General features: G+C 50.9%; 2 protein-coding genes across 3 annotated transcripts; one reads left to right on the top strand and one right to left on the bottom strand.

Moving 5' to 3' along the window:
• Positions 1-875: 875 nt before the first annotated feature.
• rnf130 (ring finger protein 130) lies at positions 876-11,257 on the bottom strand. Of its 2 annotated transcripts, none has more exons than XM_061788554.1 (9): positions 11,119-11,257; positions 7,903-8,217; positions 6,079-6,270; positions 5,638-5,888; positions 5,486-5,557; positions 5,318-5,400; positions 5,084-5,180; positions 4,809-4,995; positions 876-2,850 (listed from the first exon to the last, which is right to left on the bottom strand). In XM_061788554.1, exons 2-9 carry the CDS (start codon positions 8,198-8,200, stop codon positions 2,762-2,764), a joined length of 1,269 nt encoding a protein of 422 aa, XP_061644538.1. In that variant the 5' UTR covers positions 8,201-8,217; positions 11,119-11,257; the 3' UTR covers positions 876-2,761. The 2 variants fall into 2 exon arrangements, with proteins under 2 accessions (XP_061644538.1, XP_061644537.1); XM_061788553.1 differs by lacking the exon at positions 11,119-11,257 and adding an exon at positions 9,526-11,034.
• Positions 9,214-13,637, top strand: LOC133485157 (proteinase-activated receptor 4-like). Its single transcript, XM_061788555.1, has 2 exons — positions 9,214-9,460; positions 12,485-13,637. Exons 1-2 carry the CDS (start codon positions 9,334-9,336, stop codon positions 13,519-13,521), a joined length of 1,164 nt encoding a protein of 387 aa, XP_061644539.1. The 5' UTR covers positions 9,214-9,333; the 3' UTR covers positions 13,522-13,637.
• The last annotated feature ends 668 nt before the right edge of the window (positions 13,638-14,305 follow it).

The raw sequence follows: 14,305 nt of genomic DNA, 5'->3' as shown, positions 1-14,305 counted from the left end.
TAACGCTTCAAATCAGGTCCATGTGGCGGTACCCGATTGTTTTTTTTGACCTGACCTGATCAGATAGCACCATCACCACAACATCGTGAGCCAAACGTCTGCGTACACGACACTCTCCGAATGTCACGCTAAAAACCTCATTGGCTGCAATAAATGTGACTGTGCCACTCCTCCACCGGAGCCAATCGTCTGATCGTCAAATCAGTCTAGTACTTCTTATCACGCACCTCGATGTGATTTTGCTTCAAGCCGAAACCTTCCTTTTGGTCTACGTTTACACTTCGAGCTTCTGTGCTGCACGAAGCGACGACACGACGGGAAAGGAGCGACCGGAGTTCCGTGCCAATCGTTCAGAAAGTTAGCAGCCGCTAAGCGACGCAGCTTCCAATGGTTCTGGTGGGTGACCACGTTACTCGGTTCAGCATCGGTCTGTTGACCTTTGGCCTCAATTCTCTCGGTCGGGTGCCGTGAAGACCCCTGGCGACCGCACGGCGTACAAAAAGCGGCTCACGCGTTGACCACAAAACGGTCACAAGGTCACCTGAAGCCGCTTCAATAGCAACTCAAAATGTCGCCGCCGTCGGTCACGTTATCGCTTGCGGTCTCTCGCTGGCAATCCGCCATCTGGAACGTTCCCTTGCCGCTTTTGCTCATTTGGTTTCTGAAACCTACATTTCTTTTGTTCATTTGTTTTCTAAAATGTCTTTCACAATTTGAAATATTGTTTTGCACTTCCCAGCCAGCCGCAGTAGTTAATATTTGAATATCTTTGGCTGAAATAAAATTGGGAGCTTTGATGATTTAGGTTTTGAAACAATAACTGTCACAGAAATTAATACATTCCTCCATGCAGCGTTCATAAAAAAAAAAAAAAAAATTGTTCACATCATTTATTTATAATGGAAACAAAAAAGTGAACGCATCAACAAAACTGCCAAGAGAATGTTGAGTGATCTGGTGACGGACCAATCACATTGCACGGCAGGACCAGGTGACCAGTAGAGGCGGGTCCAACGGGTGAAATGATTTGACAGCATTTGAATAATCAAAAGAACTACAGGACATTAACTTGATGTTTCATACATACGTCACTTTTGCATCTCGGTTCATATTTGAAGTCATCAAATTACAAAGTTAAAACCTTTAGTTTCATGTCATACCATCCAGTGATGTGCAAAGGACATTCATGACAGATCAATACGTATTGCTTCACATCTTGATTGACGTGGCTCACCGGCCTCACAACTGACCCCACCCACAATTGAACTTGACCAATCACACGCCTCCCATTGGTGTCGCGGTGATGAATGTGAAATACATAAGATATATTGGTGTTCAGTTACAATATGAATTTCTATCTGTTGTTCCTTATGATGACTACATATGCAAATGGCACAACACGTGGTTATTATTGACGTATTTTGTAAGCTTTGGCTCACATTTCTAATTGTCTATAGATTGAATAATATATATTTCCGTATCATAATGCTCTATAGATTGTATAAATTTGGGTTAAATGCTAATTATGAACAATATTAACACCTGCGCCGCCGTCAAAGCGAAACTCCGGGAGTTGACACGGCGCAGACGGAGGGACGCTTCGGGGAGGTCGTACGACAGAAACGGAGGGATGGTTTTTGGAAGCCCGTATGGCGGCGCCTGAAGTCTCACTCGACGATGTCGTCGACTCGTTAGCTGCCCGGCTAACGAGTCGATCGGCCCGTTAGCAAGCACATAAGTTGATGTTTGGACGCGACTTTCACGTGCGTGTTCCCTTTATTTCCTGCAAAGCTAAACTAGCCTTTTTTTTTTTTTCTTTAATCCCTCGTTGTCTTGCTATGCTAACATGAGACAAACTAAGCTAGGCTAGTATTATCCTTTCCCTTCTGTCTTTTGTGCAAATCTTGGCTAGCAGTTATTGTGCTAGGCTAGGCTAATAGTTAGCATAGAAATGGAAGCCTGGCTTCCATTTTGGAGTCCAAAATCATCGTCGAAGTTGGCGCGAAAAATGCGGAGCGGAAGAGCGGATTTCGCAACACCGCTCAGAGAGGAAACGGCGACAAACACGGTTACCATAGCGACGTGACACGGGGAACGCCCGGCTCAGAATCTCGGCGGGACTCGCTGGGAGGTGAGGGGCCGTTCCCTGAAATGTGATTGGTCGGGGCTTTTCGAGGTCACGTGATTTTCTCAAAGGAAGTTCTACTTCTGGTTCTGGTCCCAGGACTGGACTGGGCTTGCTTCAAAGGTCCGGTGGTTCTGGCTCTTTGGTTGTGATCCAGCTGCAGTGGCATCCACTCACCAACGTTCAGGCACTCTGGAATTCTAGGAATTCGCTTTTCTACCAAGGAACAATCTCCAGATCCTCCCAACTTTTCCAGGATCCTCGAGAGGAACTCGAGACCCTCGTCACCCAGTGAAACATCCCGGCTAGCTTTTGGAGATTCCCAAACATTTGGGGAAACGGGAAGTGAGAAATCATCACCCGGAGGTCCGAGCAGAACTTCTCTAAGCCTTAAGGAACACAAACACTCGCGTGCAGAACCTGGGAAGTAATTCAGTTTTTTGTGGAGAATTCCTGCCGGCTTCTACTCCAAAAGCCCAGTCAGACCACAGCTAGATGGATCCGCTTCATCGACACTTTGGAATACTATGGTGTCCTTACACAAGTCACACTGTGTGTGAGTGTGTGTGTGTGTGTGTGTGTGTGTGTGTGTGTGCGTGCGAGAGGGAGGCGGAGGGGTTGTCATGGCGACAGCCTTCAGGACTTGTCATCATATAGGTCCAGAGGGGCCTGGAGGTCCGGGAGCTCCATGCGAGGAGGTGGCGTCGACGTGAAGAAGCGACCACCTGTATGCACACACGCGCGCACACACAAAAACACAAACATCGCATTCGTTTCAATTTCACATTCATTCAGGAGTTGCAATTTTCAATTTCAAACTTTGGATTGAGACACGACTTTTTTTCCATCTACAAAATTCAGTGTAAAAAAAAAAAAAAAGATCCACAAGCTATATTTCGGGGGGGGGGGGAGCTAAAAAAAAATCAGTGTGGGGGGGAACAAAAATAAAATAAAAATAAACCTAGAAAAATATTTTTTAAAATCACCAGTGCGTAAAAATTCAACATTTCTAAAAAAAAAAAAAATCTGGAAAAATTTTAACATCTCAATTTTTGTTTTAGTGTTTAAATGTCATAAAAATGTTTAAAAAAACATTAAAATATTTCGTGTAAAATATTCATCGTCATAAAAACGTTACAAAAAATTAAACATCTCAAAAACAATTTGTGTACAAAAAATAAAAAAATCTACCTTAAAAATCTGTAAAAAAAAAAAAAAAAATGAATGTGCAAAATGATGTGTCAAAAAATCTACACGCGAAAAGATACCTTGTGGAGATAAGTTGACGAGTTGGAAGTCAAACTGATTCGAAAGTGGTCACATAAGCATGGGGCTGCACAATTTGGTTGCCGTGATAAATGAACCTGATCAGCGGTAAAACTGACATTTCAAATGCGTTTCCCATTTCTCAATTGGGGGCCAACGCGGGGTTAAAGTGCCCAGAAAGGGACACAAAATGTCTTGACAAAGAGTGTTTTTAACAAGCCTGCCAAATGAGCAAAGTCCAAGTCAATCACATACAAAATGTCAGTTGTTTTATTTTCACCTCGCCTCTCAAAAAGAGAAATTAAATAATTCAATAAATCAATTCAGAAAACGATTTCTTTTGGTCGAAATTGTTTTACATAAAAAACAAAAAAACCTGGCATTTGAACAGGGGTGTGTAGACTTTTTATGTCCACTGCAGTTCTGTTCCTGCTTTTTGTAATCTCTGCCCTATTGTGCTGTTTAACAAGCGGAAACAAAATAGCGTACGAGCGTTTCTCGGAGCCAAATTTACACTTGAGGGAAGACCCATTTTCCGGCTTGTCGGCAGCGCTCGATGGCTAACGATGCCCTCTAGTGGTGGAAATCACCAAGTAGCTGGCAATTGCGGTGAATACTGCCGCACTTCTCGCGCCAGAAAGTACACGACCCAGCTCGTGTGCGTCGTCGGGCTCGTTTTAGCCTCGCCCGACTGAGATGGTGACAATTGGAAACAGAAATTGTTCTCCTCAGCACTTCCCTTCAAACATATTTCATGGATTTAGGAAACACCAAAATGACTAAGCTGCCAAAGTCACAAGGGAGAAGCTAGTGGGGGTGGGAGTAACGTGATACTAGCGACTGACGAGTGACGTGTGAAAGGGTGATGAGCGTCGAGCACATCATGTGGGTGACTAGACTGAGGGAATCCTCGTTTATGGTGCTCATTTTAATGATTGAGCGAGCCCAGTCATCATTTATGTTTCAGTGTTGACGATGTAGGCTAAGTATGCCACAGTTTTCAACTCGAGACTTTGCAGATAGCTTTATACATGTATTAATGCTACGCTGACGATGTCATTGAGTAGAGTGCCCTGACGGGAGAAAGGGGTGGCCCCATGTTTTGTGTGTGTTTGAATTTGTGATTTGTGAATGGGTGTATTGGAGGATGTATTTGATATGGATAAAGACCCGGGAGAGGTGTTTACTATAGAGATAGACTGTTTTGATATAGATGAAATGAAAGTGATTTTTTGATTTGATGAGTTTGTGTATTGTGTTGTATGTGAGCCGTGGGCCGCTAAAGAAACGGGCCGCAAATGGCCCCCGGCCCGTAGTTTTGACCCCGCTGTTGCAGCCATTGAAAGTTCCTGCGGGTTTTGTCACGGCGCCCTTTGCCCGTGCCTCGACCCGGACGGCGTATTCTTTTTTGTCTTACCGGTGATGGCGATGTCCGGGGCGGGGGTCCGGGGCGGGGCCTCCGGGCGGGGCGGGCTGAGCGGCTCCAGGCTGACGGCGGGTCGGCCGCCGCGCCGGCCCGACGGCGCCCCGCGGCCGGCGGGCGGCCGATCCGCACCCGGACGCTCCACGTCCAGAACCGCGCTGTCCGCGCACGGGACGCTGCTCTGCACGGCAAACACACACACATCGTCGGGAACGTCGGGAAGCGCGGCCGACACGGGAGCGCCTTCGGGGAAGCGCGCGTCGACTCACCGCGATGCCGAGAGCCTTGAGGATGTTGAGCTTGCACATGGGACACGTGCAGTGCTCGTGGAGCCACGGATCCACGCACGCCTTGTGGAACACGTGCCTGCACACACGCGTGACACGGCGACCGTGCGATCACGTGGTCTGGAGAGCTCATACGCGGGTAGGACCGCTTTTTTGTTTGGGGCGAGAGCACACGACGGTCCCGCGACGGGACGAGCTGGCGATCACGCGACTTACTTGCAGGGAAGGATGCGGACCACGTCGTTCAGCTGGTACGCTTCGATGCAAACCGCACAGTGGTTGAAGTCGGGATCCGTCTCCTACGCACACACGAGCTGAATTCACGTTCACGTTCACGTTCAAATGTGCGTCTCGAACAAAAACATACACACGCAGACTTTTCACCTTATCTCCTTTCTTCACCGTCCTGGTGGTCAACTTCCCGATGGCCTTCTTGGCTTCGTCGCCCAAACGGCGCTGGGATCACACCGAGAGGAGACACATTGTCATCACCCGTCCGCACGCACACGCGTGCACACACGCGCACCCGGACGTACGTGTCCGCGCCGCGGGGCGCCGCCGTATCGTATCTTCTGAATGAAGTAGAAGACGAGCCAAGCGGACGAGATGATCATGAGGACGATGAAGGAGATGGACACGAAGACCAGCGAGCCTCGATTGATGTTCTTGGCGGGACTGCGCTGACCCACCAGGACCGTCACCACCACGCTCAGGTTCCTCTCCAGGTGGGCCAGGATCTCTTTGCCGTAACCTTCCGTGATCATCACCGCCACCGTGTCGCCCGTACCTGAACGCAAGACGACAGACGCGACGTCACACGGGAGGGACGCCGATCGATGCGGCGAGAACCGTCGGGACCGGGACCTTTCTGGTCACGACGATCGGCTCAACCAGGAGCACCGGGACTTACTAGTCCGGGACCGGCGAGCCTTGTGGCTCATGTTAGCACGTTAGCACATTAGCGCACGAGCTCTGACCTTCGTGACCCATCTTGACCGTCTTGTTGGTGGAGTTGTTGTAGATGAGCACGGCGGAGGCGTTGAAGGCGGCGGCCTTCAGGATTTTCTCCTTGAACGTGCAGTTTCCTCTCTGCAGCAGCGCCACCCACTGGACGCCGCGGGAAGGCGCCACGAAGCGCGTGTTGGGGTCGCAGCCCTGACGATCCACAACTACGCACACACACACACGCATAAATACACAAGTAGTTACTTCGCAAGAGTTCAATCAAACAATGTGACAATTCCCCATGAGCTCACTGAAGCCCAAACCCGTTCTACGGTTCGGATTCACGGCATTGAAATGCTCTTTTGATGGCGCAGGTTCCGCCGCCGGATCGATTTCCATTTTTGTCGTTGTGGTCTTTTGGGTACACCTGGCGAGGAAAACTCAAACCTCCAGGAGACCCGAGAGAGCGAGAAACAGAGGGAACGATCATGAGAATGTCATGTTATCGGTGCAGCTAAATTGTCTTATTCCAAAACGGATTCCGTTCATTTTTGCCTTCAAATGAATTCCGCACGGCTTCGGAAATTCTAGCCCAGCATCCGTCCGGCATCTCAGGAGGGGAAAGCGGTGAACCGTCGGCACCGTGTAGCGAAGATGGGGCACTGCTCACCTCGACCTTTTCAGTCCTCAATTCCACCGACACGACTTTTCAGGGGGAAGCAGACTCTGGGGACTTCGGGGCGACGACCGGGGATCACACTCCTCGGTCTCCCCGGTCAGGTCTATTCGGGAGCGCTGGAGAGGAGGATCCGTCGGGATCTGTGGAATCTCAGATCCGGGAAGAGGTTTCCGTCCCGGCCGCGGAACAGCGCTACAACGTCAGCAAGGTTCTGGAGTCTGCCCGACCGATCTACATGTGCTTTGTAGGCTTGGCGTTCCTTGGGGAGTCCCGTGGAGGGAGCTCCCGTAGTAAGACTCCCTACTACGGGCCGTTCAGTCCCTGTCCGACCGGCGTCAAGAGTTTGGGTTCTGCTGCAATAACCCTTGAGATTTTTGCAAGCATTTTGGGGAAAAGAAATGTAACAGTTGAAAAACTGCTTGTTCACCAGTGCGGTCCGTACACTGCGTGGAATTCCCTCTACATGAGGTCGTCCTTCATTTGTACGGGTTCGCAGTCGTCGCGGTCTTAACGACGACCAAAGTGAGAAAGCACACGTGCAGAAGCATCGACAGCAGGCTCGAAGATGCGGACCGGAGGTCACGAGCTAACCCCGACGGACCGACGCCAAGGACCTCGTCCTTGGCGTCGGTCCGTTTTGTGCGCCGTTTGTGCGCAGCGTTCGCTCGGGCTCGTAGGGACGAGCGGACTTTGGTACCGCCGACGACGTTTGGAGCGCGACGTCGACGAGTCGCTCATGAGGTGTTTTTGGGGCTTGAGGAGGAGGCGGAGCCGCTCGGAGCGACAGACGGGTACGCCCGATCAAATGATGGCGCCGCTGTTGGTGGTGGGCGCCTGCCTACTTTGTGTGCATTTCTGTCTATTTGGTTCGTAGGTCTGCTTTTGTTTGTTTGCAATTGTTAGCGAAAGTGCGTGCGTCTGTGTGAGTTTGTTTCTGTGTGTTTGTTTTTGTTTCTGTGTGTTTTGTTTATTTGTATTTTTGTTTTTACCTGTCTGTTTGTGTGCGTTTTAGTGCACTTGTCTTTTTGTGCTTGTGTGCGTTCATTTGTTTTGTGTTCGTCTGTATTTGTGTGCTTTTCTTTGTCTTTATTAGTACGCGTGTGTGTTTTAAAGTGTGGATGCGTTTGTGCTTCTGTGTTTGCGATCGCGCGTGTATGTCTTTTGTGCGTCGGCGCACCTCCGCGGCGCGGCGCGGGCGTGACGACGAGCAGCGCACGGGCGTCCACTTTGGGCGAGTTCTGCCCGTACGTCCCGTCGTCGCTGCTCATGGCGTGGACGGCGTGTCCTCGCGCGTCCATCGCGCTGGCGTTGACCGTGGCGCTCACGTACTCCTCGGACGCCGACACGGAGCCGCCGCGGTCCGAGCGGCCCGCCCTCGCCCATCGGGTCTGGACCAGCACCAGCACCAGGACCAGGACCGGCACCGGCGCCGGCGCCGAGGCGACGCGGAGCCCGGTCCGGCTGAGGGACGTCATGCCGTCCTCATCCGCAACTGTCGACGGGGCAGAAGAAAAATCAGGTTTTGATTGTTATTCACATGAGCGGAATCCCAGCGACGCTCCCGCTTCCTCGCCGCGTCTCCCCCACACGCCTGCGACACCTTTTCTACACGTCAACTTCACGTCTCCCTGCGCTTCACACGTCTGACCGCGTCCTCCACGCGTGGCCGCTACGTCATCTACACGACACGCGATCTTCCGTGCCGGCGTTCTCCAACCGGCACGGAAGACGATTGTGTGCCGATTCCGCCTCTTCCCGACCGAGCGCGTCTAACGCCAGACAATCTTTGAAGTCTTGCAAGATGATCCTAGAAGATTGTCCTTCGGTCCGATGTGCGAGAAGAGGGAATTTGTCCCGATTTTAGGGTGTGAAAGAGCTCAGGCCCTAAATGCTTCAATAATGAACGCGTTCAATATTTACGACCAAAACCCGGCATGCGTGTGGCGGAATCGCGACATGGAACGGAATGTCGCCAATCGAGAAGTTCCCTGTAGACTACTGAACATAAAAGCGACAAACATGTCCTACCCGACGTCGTGCGGTGTTTTGTGTAAAACGGTCCCGCCTCCGCTGGCCTCGGAGATACTCGGTTTACATCGAGGCATATCGGAAGTGTCTTCCGGTCTTCGGTTTTGCGAGATCACGCGTGATCGAGCCGGACTCGGAGATCGTGGCGACGCGCACCACATACGAAGTGTTCAATGCCTGATTTTGTATCAAAAAGCGAAGACTTCGAGAAGGGGACCACTATTTCCGCGTTGCTGAAATGTTGTGTGTCTAAAAAACGGGAATATGTGATGTGAGGATGTCCAGCTTCATTGTGCACAAACACAATGGATGCATCCATCCATCCATTTCGACACGCTGTGTGTGTGTGTGTGTTTCAAACTGTGCCCCCCCCCCGTTGACAAAACGAAAATTGCTCTCCAACCGGCCACTCTCATTTCCACATTTCTTTCACAACTTCTGCAAGTCGTTCTCGACTGCCCTTCGCGTCGCCATCCGCACATCCCCTCCATGTTTTTTCCCCTCCCTGTTTTTTCGTGTCCTCTAATTTCCCTCATGTTGATGTTTTGACGGCCTACTTGGCGTGCGAGTGTATTCGAAGATGTTCTCTCAAGCGTACGTGCGTCTTTCTAGACTTGTCCATCACGTCAAGCGAGGCTGGACAGATGATGACCACCACCACCACCATCACCATCATCATCATCATCATCATCAGGCCTCTGCCGAACGTGTGTGTTTGTGTACAAAGTAGAACAACTAAAGCTCGCATTTAAGAGGCTCGTGCACGACTCACGTCTTTGTCTCGGCGCGTGCACGCGGACGCAGGGGCGGACCGTGCGGGTCCCGGTTCGCAGGACTCTCGTTGCTGTTGCTGTTGTTGTCCTCGTGCGGGCCTCCTGAAGCCTTTTTTTTTTGCCGTGGAAGCTTCCCCAGCTCGGGCCGACCGCTGTGGCGTAGCGCGCATGCGCACTCACACTCGCAAGCGCCGCACCACGTGACGAACGCGTGAGCGTGTGTTTTCCGCCGAGATTTACATCAAGTATCGCGAGAACATGCAGTGGTCGAGTGCAGCTTTTTATTGAAAAGAAGGAATAATAGCGAAAATAATGAAGCATGAACACATGATTTAACAATAATAGAAATCATGTTAAAAAAAAATTAAAAAAAAACTCATACGACCAATCAGGAGCAAGTTCATAACCACATGATTGCATCTTGGTATTTGCAAAGTCATTTTACAGGTAGATCGCAATCCATTAGAATCGTGTCGAAAGCGAAACGGAATTCAAAAGCTCCGATTCAAAAAGTCCCATTCTAAAGGTCCGATTCAAAAAGTCCCATTCTAAAGGTCCGATTCAAAAGGTCCGATTCAAAAAGTCCCATTCTAAAGGTCCGATTCAAAAGGTCCGATTCAAAAGGTCCGATTCAAAAAGTCCCATTCTAAAGGTCCGATTCAAAAGGTCCGATTCAAAAAGTCCCATTCTACAGGTCCGATTCAAAAGGTCCCATTCAAAAAGTCCCCCTCATTGGGAAAAGTTGCGCGCACAACTTCGATGATTCGAGCGCGCAGTGAACGAAAAGCCAAACTTGCAGTATTACGCCGCAAACAATGAAAATGATTTGGAATGAAGTGTTACATGCATCGATATCGTGGAAGACTTTTCAACCGTATTCTAATTTTTGGAGCTGTACCTGTAAGATAGTCAAATTATTCAACAGTAATATTTGTACAATGAGTGACATGTGGGAAGTATATTCTTCACAGTGATATGGAATATTACAATCATGAATTATAATACAACCTCATGTGTATGGATAATAGTTCAATTGAAACTTGAGCGGAATCCGAATCAGCTTCATTGGCCAAGTGTGAGAAAAGAAGAAACGAAAGGAAGTCGGTCGGAGCCGCTCCGGTACGACGACGGACAGTCGCTATGACGACGGATACATTTCGGACATCGATCGCGCGTGCGGAGAGTCATTGAGCAACCAAAGTGGACCGCTAGCGCGCCGACGCTCATGTAATGGCAATTTCCAGCAATTGAACCTAACTAATACCGCGACCATTGTGCAAATGGTGCAGAAAGTGGCCAGCGGTCATCGACGACATTATGCAAACAGTGCAGCCGAGAAGGGAGATGTGCAAAGAAACGTACAGTTCAATGACAGACATTCAAATACGAATCATATAAATATGGATACTATATATTCGTGTAATCATTGCTGCAACATGCGGAGGAGGAATTTCTCTCCCCGAGACAGAAAGGGGAAGTGGAAGAACATTTGATGAAACATTTGATTTCGTCTCACTTCTGCTTCCTCCGAGCTAAACAATTATGACGACGACAACCGTCAAAAGCGATAGAGGAACACGACAAGAACCTACCGGAAAGTTCTAAAGCGATTTATAAATCCTATCATGACGAAGTAGCGGGCCGCTCGACGACTTGAAGAACTGTTGTGGACATTGAAGTATTTGGACGCACGCTTTAGACGCGTGAACTAGAATGTGTCACCGTGGCAACCGCAGCGTTCGAACCACGGACGGGAAGTGTCCTTATCAGGACCGGACGGTGGCGTGAAAACAGGAAACGGGCGCGGCCCCGCTGTGTCGGATCATTACCCGACTACCCGGCGTGCACTTCATCTCTTCATCACAGATGACCGCTCTCCACATGCAAAGTCCTAACCTCTCCTCCGAACAGATCTGGAGCGCATCAGGCTTGAAGTGGAATGAGACCGAGCAACTGGAGCTTCGCGTGCCCTCGCTCGTCTGCACGGGAAGAAGGACGAGGAGAAAGAAGAGGAATACCAAGGAAATTTGGGAGAAGACTCTGCTCCAACCTTCCAACGACCGGCTAACTTCCCCAAAAAAAAAAAACACTGTGGGAGGAAAGAATTGGAGTTTTACCACTGGTACAAATTGACAAGAGGAAGGAGAAAAAGAAGATGAAGTGGTTTGGGCTTCAGGTCTTGGTCTGGGTCTGGGTCTGGGTCTGGCTGCCGCGATCCGTCCTCGGCGCGTCGTCGTCTCCCGGTCCCACTGAGGAATGTTCCGGCATGTCCGTGCGTGAGTTGACTCTTCTCCTCGTTTCCCATCATTCTTTTCACCAAACGTGACTTGGCCAGTTTGCTTGAAAAGACCCTCCGATCCAGCTGGAAACTCGGTACGACGCAGGTGACCTATTACCCGGAAGGAAGACGAGACGAGAACCCGTGTCCCGCCTTCTCCGGGTCTCGACAAGGACACAGATTCTCGTCTTTGCGGGTCTACACACTGTGACGGGGTCTGGTCTGTGCACGTCTAGAGACACGTTGTCATGTCTTCGGGTGTGGACGCTTGTCGGATCATCCTCCCGGTGGTGTGAAGAATCTGAGCAGCTACTTCCCTCAGGACTAAGAAGTTTGTTTTCAAATGCCCCTAGATGAAAAGCAGTCAAGAGAAAAATACTCGGCTGAGGGTAGACCCGGGTATGCGTTTCATGTCCTAAATGTATCTTTTGGTAACGTCGCTGTAGTACTAGAGTGGCTCCAAATACCGGAGACAAATTCCTTGTGTGTTTTGAACATACTTGGTCGTCAGTAAAGCGGATTGTGATTCCACGACGTAGACTTCTCTCTCAAGTACCTTGGCAACTTGCTGGCTGTTTTCCAGCCTCGCCTCATCGCCTTCTGGCCTTGGAAGGAGACGGTCCTGATAAACTCCTCTTTGGGTTTCGCACAGTGATCCGTGTCGCGGTGTGTCTGCGCAGGTCTCCGGGCCTTCCGGCTGAAGGTGTCGTGCAACGTGACCACTCTGAGCGAGAAGCAGCTGAAGGAGATCCAGGCCCCGACCAGCAAGTTGTACCTACCGGCGCTCTACCTCCTGGCCCTGGCGGCGGGTCTCCCGGCCAACCTGCTGGCCCTTTGGATCCTGGTGTTCAAAAGCAAGCGTCTCCCGTCCACCGTCCTGCTCATCAACCTGACGGCGGTGGACTCTCTGCTGCTGCTGGCGCTGCCCTTCCGCATCGCGTACCACTTCCGAGGGAGCCACTGGGACTTGGGCGAGCCGTTCTGCCGGATTGTCACCGCCTCGTTCTACGGGAACATGTACGGGTCGGTGCTGTGCCTGGCGCTGGTGGCTCTGGACCGCTACGTGGCCCTGGCGCACCCGTTCGGCGCCAAGACCCTGCGCGGCCGGCGGACGTCTCTGCAAATGACAGCGCTGGTGTGGGCGGCGGTGCTGGCGGCCATGTTGCCGCTGCTGACGTCGCAGCAGACGTACGCTCTGGACCGGCCCGACATCACCACCTGCCACGACGCGCTTCCCCAGCGCGAGCAGGAGAACTTCTTCCTGCCCTACTTCGTCACGCTGTTCACGCTGGGCTTCCTGCTGCCCTTCGTCGTCATCGTGTTCTGCCACTGCGGCGTCCTGCGAGCGCTGATGGCCGAGGGCGAGCGTTACGCCCACGCCGTCCGGGTCACGCTGCTGGTACTGCTGGTGTTCGTGGTCTGCGTGCTGCCCAGTAACGTCCTCCTGCTCCTCACCTACGCCGCCGCCGACGGCGCAGGTGAGGACGTGTACGTGCCGTACATGCTCAGCTTGGCCGTTAGCACCTTCAGCAGCAGCGTGGACCCCTTCATCTACTACTACGTGTCGGCGGACTTCAGGGACAAGGCCAAAAGCCTGCTCTGTTGCCGCGGCAACGCTCCGCCACCGGCCAACCCGCCGAACAAAGCGTCCTACTCCTCGTACGCATCCGGGCCCAGGACGAAAGTCACCCTGCTGTCTGTCTCCACGCGCACCTGAACATCACCGCGCCACGGAGAAAATCAGTAAAAGAACCATGTGACCACTTGCTTATACAGTTTTGTGTTACTACATCACTTTATCACAGCTAACCAAATACATATTGTTGAATCCTTCTCTTGGTACTTGATCTTTTTTCTGTGATTGTCTCATCTCAGAATGAGCTTTATTGTCACTGCACACAAAAATGTCAACAAAGCACAATGACATTTCGACAAACAATTCCGGTGCCTCGAGATAACTGTTGCGAATTGGCGCTTGATACAGGAAAATAAAATGGACTTGACTCACACAGAGCCATGGACACAATGTCCCAATAAATGCTACCTAAAATACTCAAGTGTCGAGAAATACCTCAAAATTAACGCTTAACCGTTATCTGAAGTAGAAGAATCACAGTTAAGCGCATATAGTGCCTTCATTGGAAAACTTTGTTGTGATTAAGTTCACGAGTTTAGCTGTAGTTGTGTCGGTTCTGCTAACGCCACACAAACACGACCTTTCAGATAGCGCCCCAATATCGGCATACGTGTGTATCGGCGGCCGAACGAGCCACACTCGCGATCGCGCATTTGGATCGGCGGTGGAACCGCTGTCTTCCGCCTTGGCGTTGATCACCTTAGCACTAGCATATACCGCTACTGACGACGTAGAACACGTGCCCTAGTTTCACCAGTTTCACCAGTTTGAAAGAGTCATCCATCCCTCCATTTTCTGTAGCGCTTCTCCTCACGCGGGTTGCGCGTGTGCTGGCGCCTATCCTCCCACAATTGCATTGGTGCGA

Source organism: Phyllopteryx taeniolatus, chromosome 10 (genome assembly GCF_024500385.1).
Source record: "Phyllopteryx taeniolatus isolate TA_2022b chromosome 10, UOR_Ptae_1.2, whole genome shotgun sequence".
In the NCBI taxonomy this organism is placed as follows: Eukaryota; Metazoa; Chordata; class Actinopteri; order Syngnathiformes; family Syngnathidae; genus Phyllopteryx; species Phyllopteryx taeniolatus.
This window is presented reverse-complemented; position numbering and strand designations above follow the sequence as displayed.

Coding starts and splice junctions, on each gene's coding strand:
- rnf130 (XM_061788553.1), bottom strand. CDS start 9,847: ATGCTTCATTATTTTCGCTATTATTCCTTCTTTTCAATAAAAAGCTGC. Junction 8,218..9,525: donor GCACGCGCCGAGACAAAGAC/GTGAGTCGTGCA, acceptor CCCCGTCGACAG/TTGCGGATGAGGACGGCATG. Junction 6,271..7,902: donor GCCCGCGCCGCGCCGCGGAG/GTGCGCCGACGC, acceptor GTGTGTGCGTAG/TTGTGGATCGTCAGGGCTGC.
- LOC133485157 (XM_061788555.1), top strand. CDS start 9,334: ATGTTCTCTCAAGCGTACGTGCGTCTTTCTAGACTTGTCCATCACGTC. Junction 9,461..12,484: donor TCATCAGGCCTCTGCCGAAC/GTGTGTGTTTGT, acceptor GTGTCTGCGCAG/GTCTCCGGGCCTTCCGGCTG.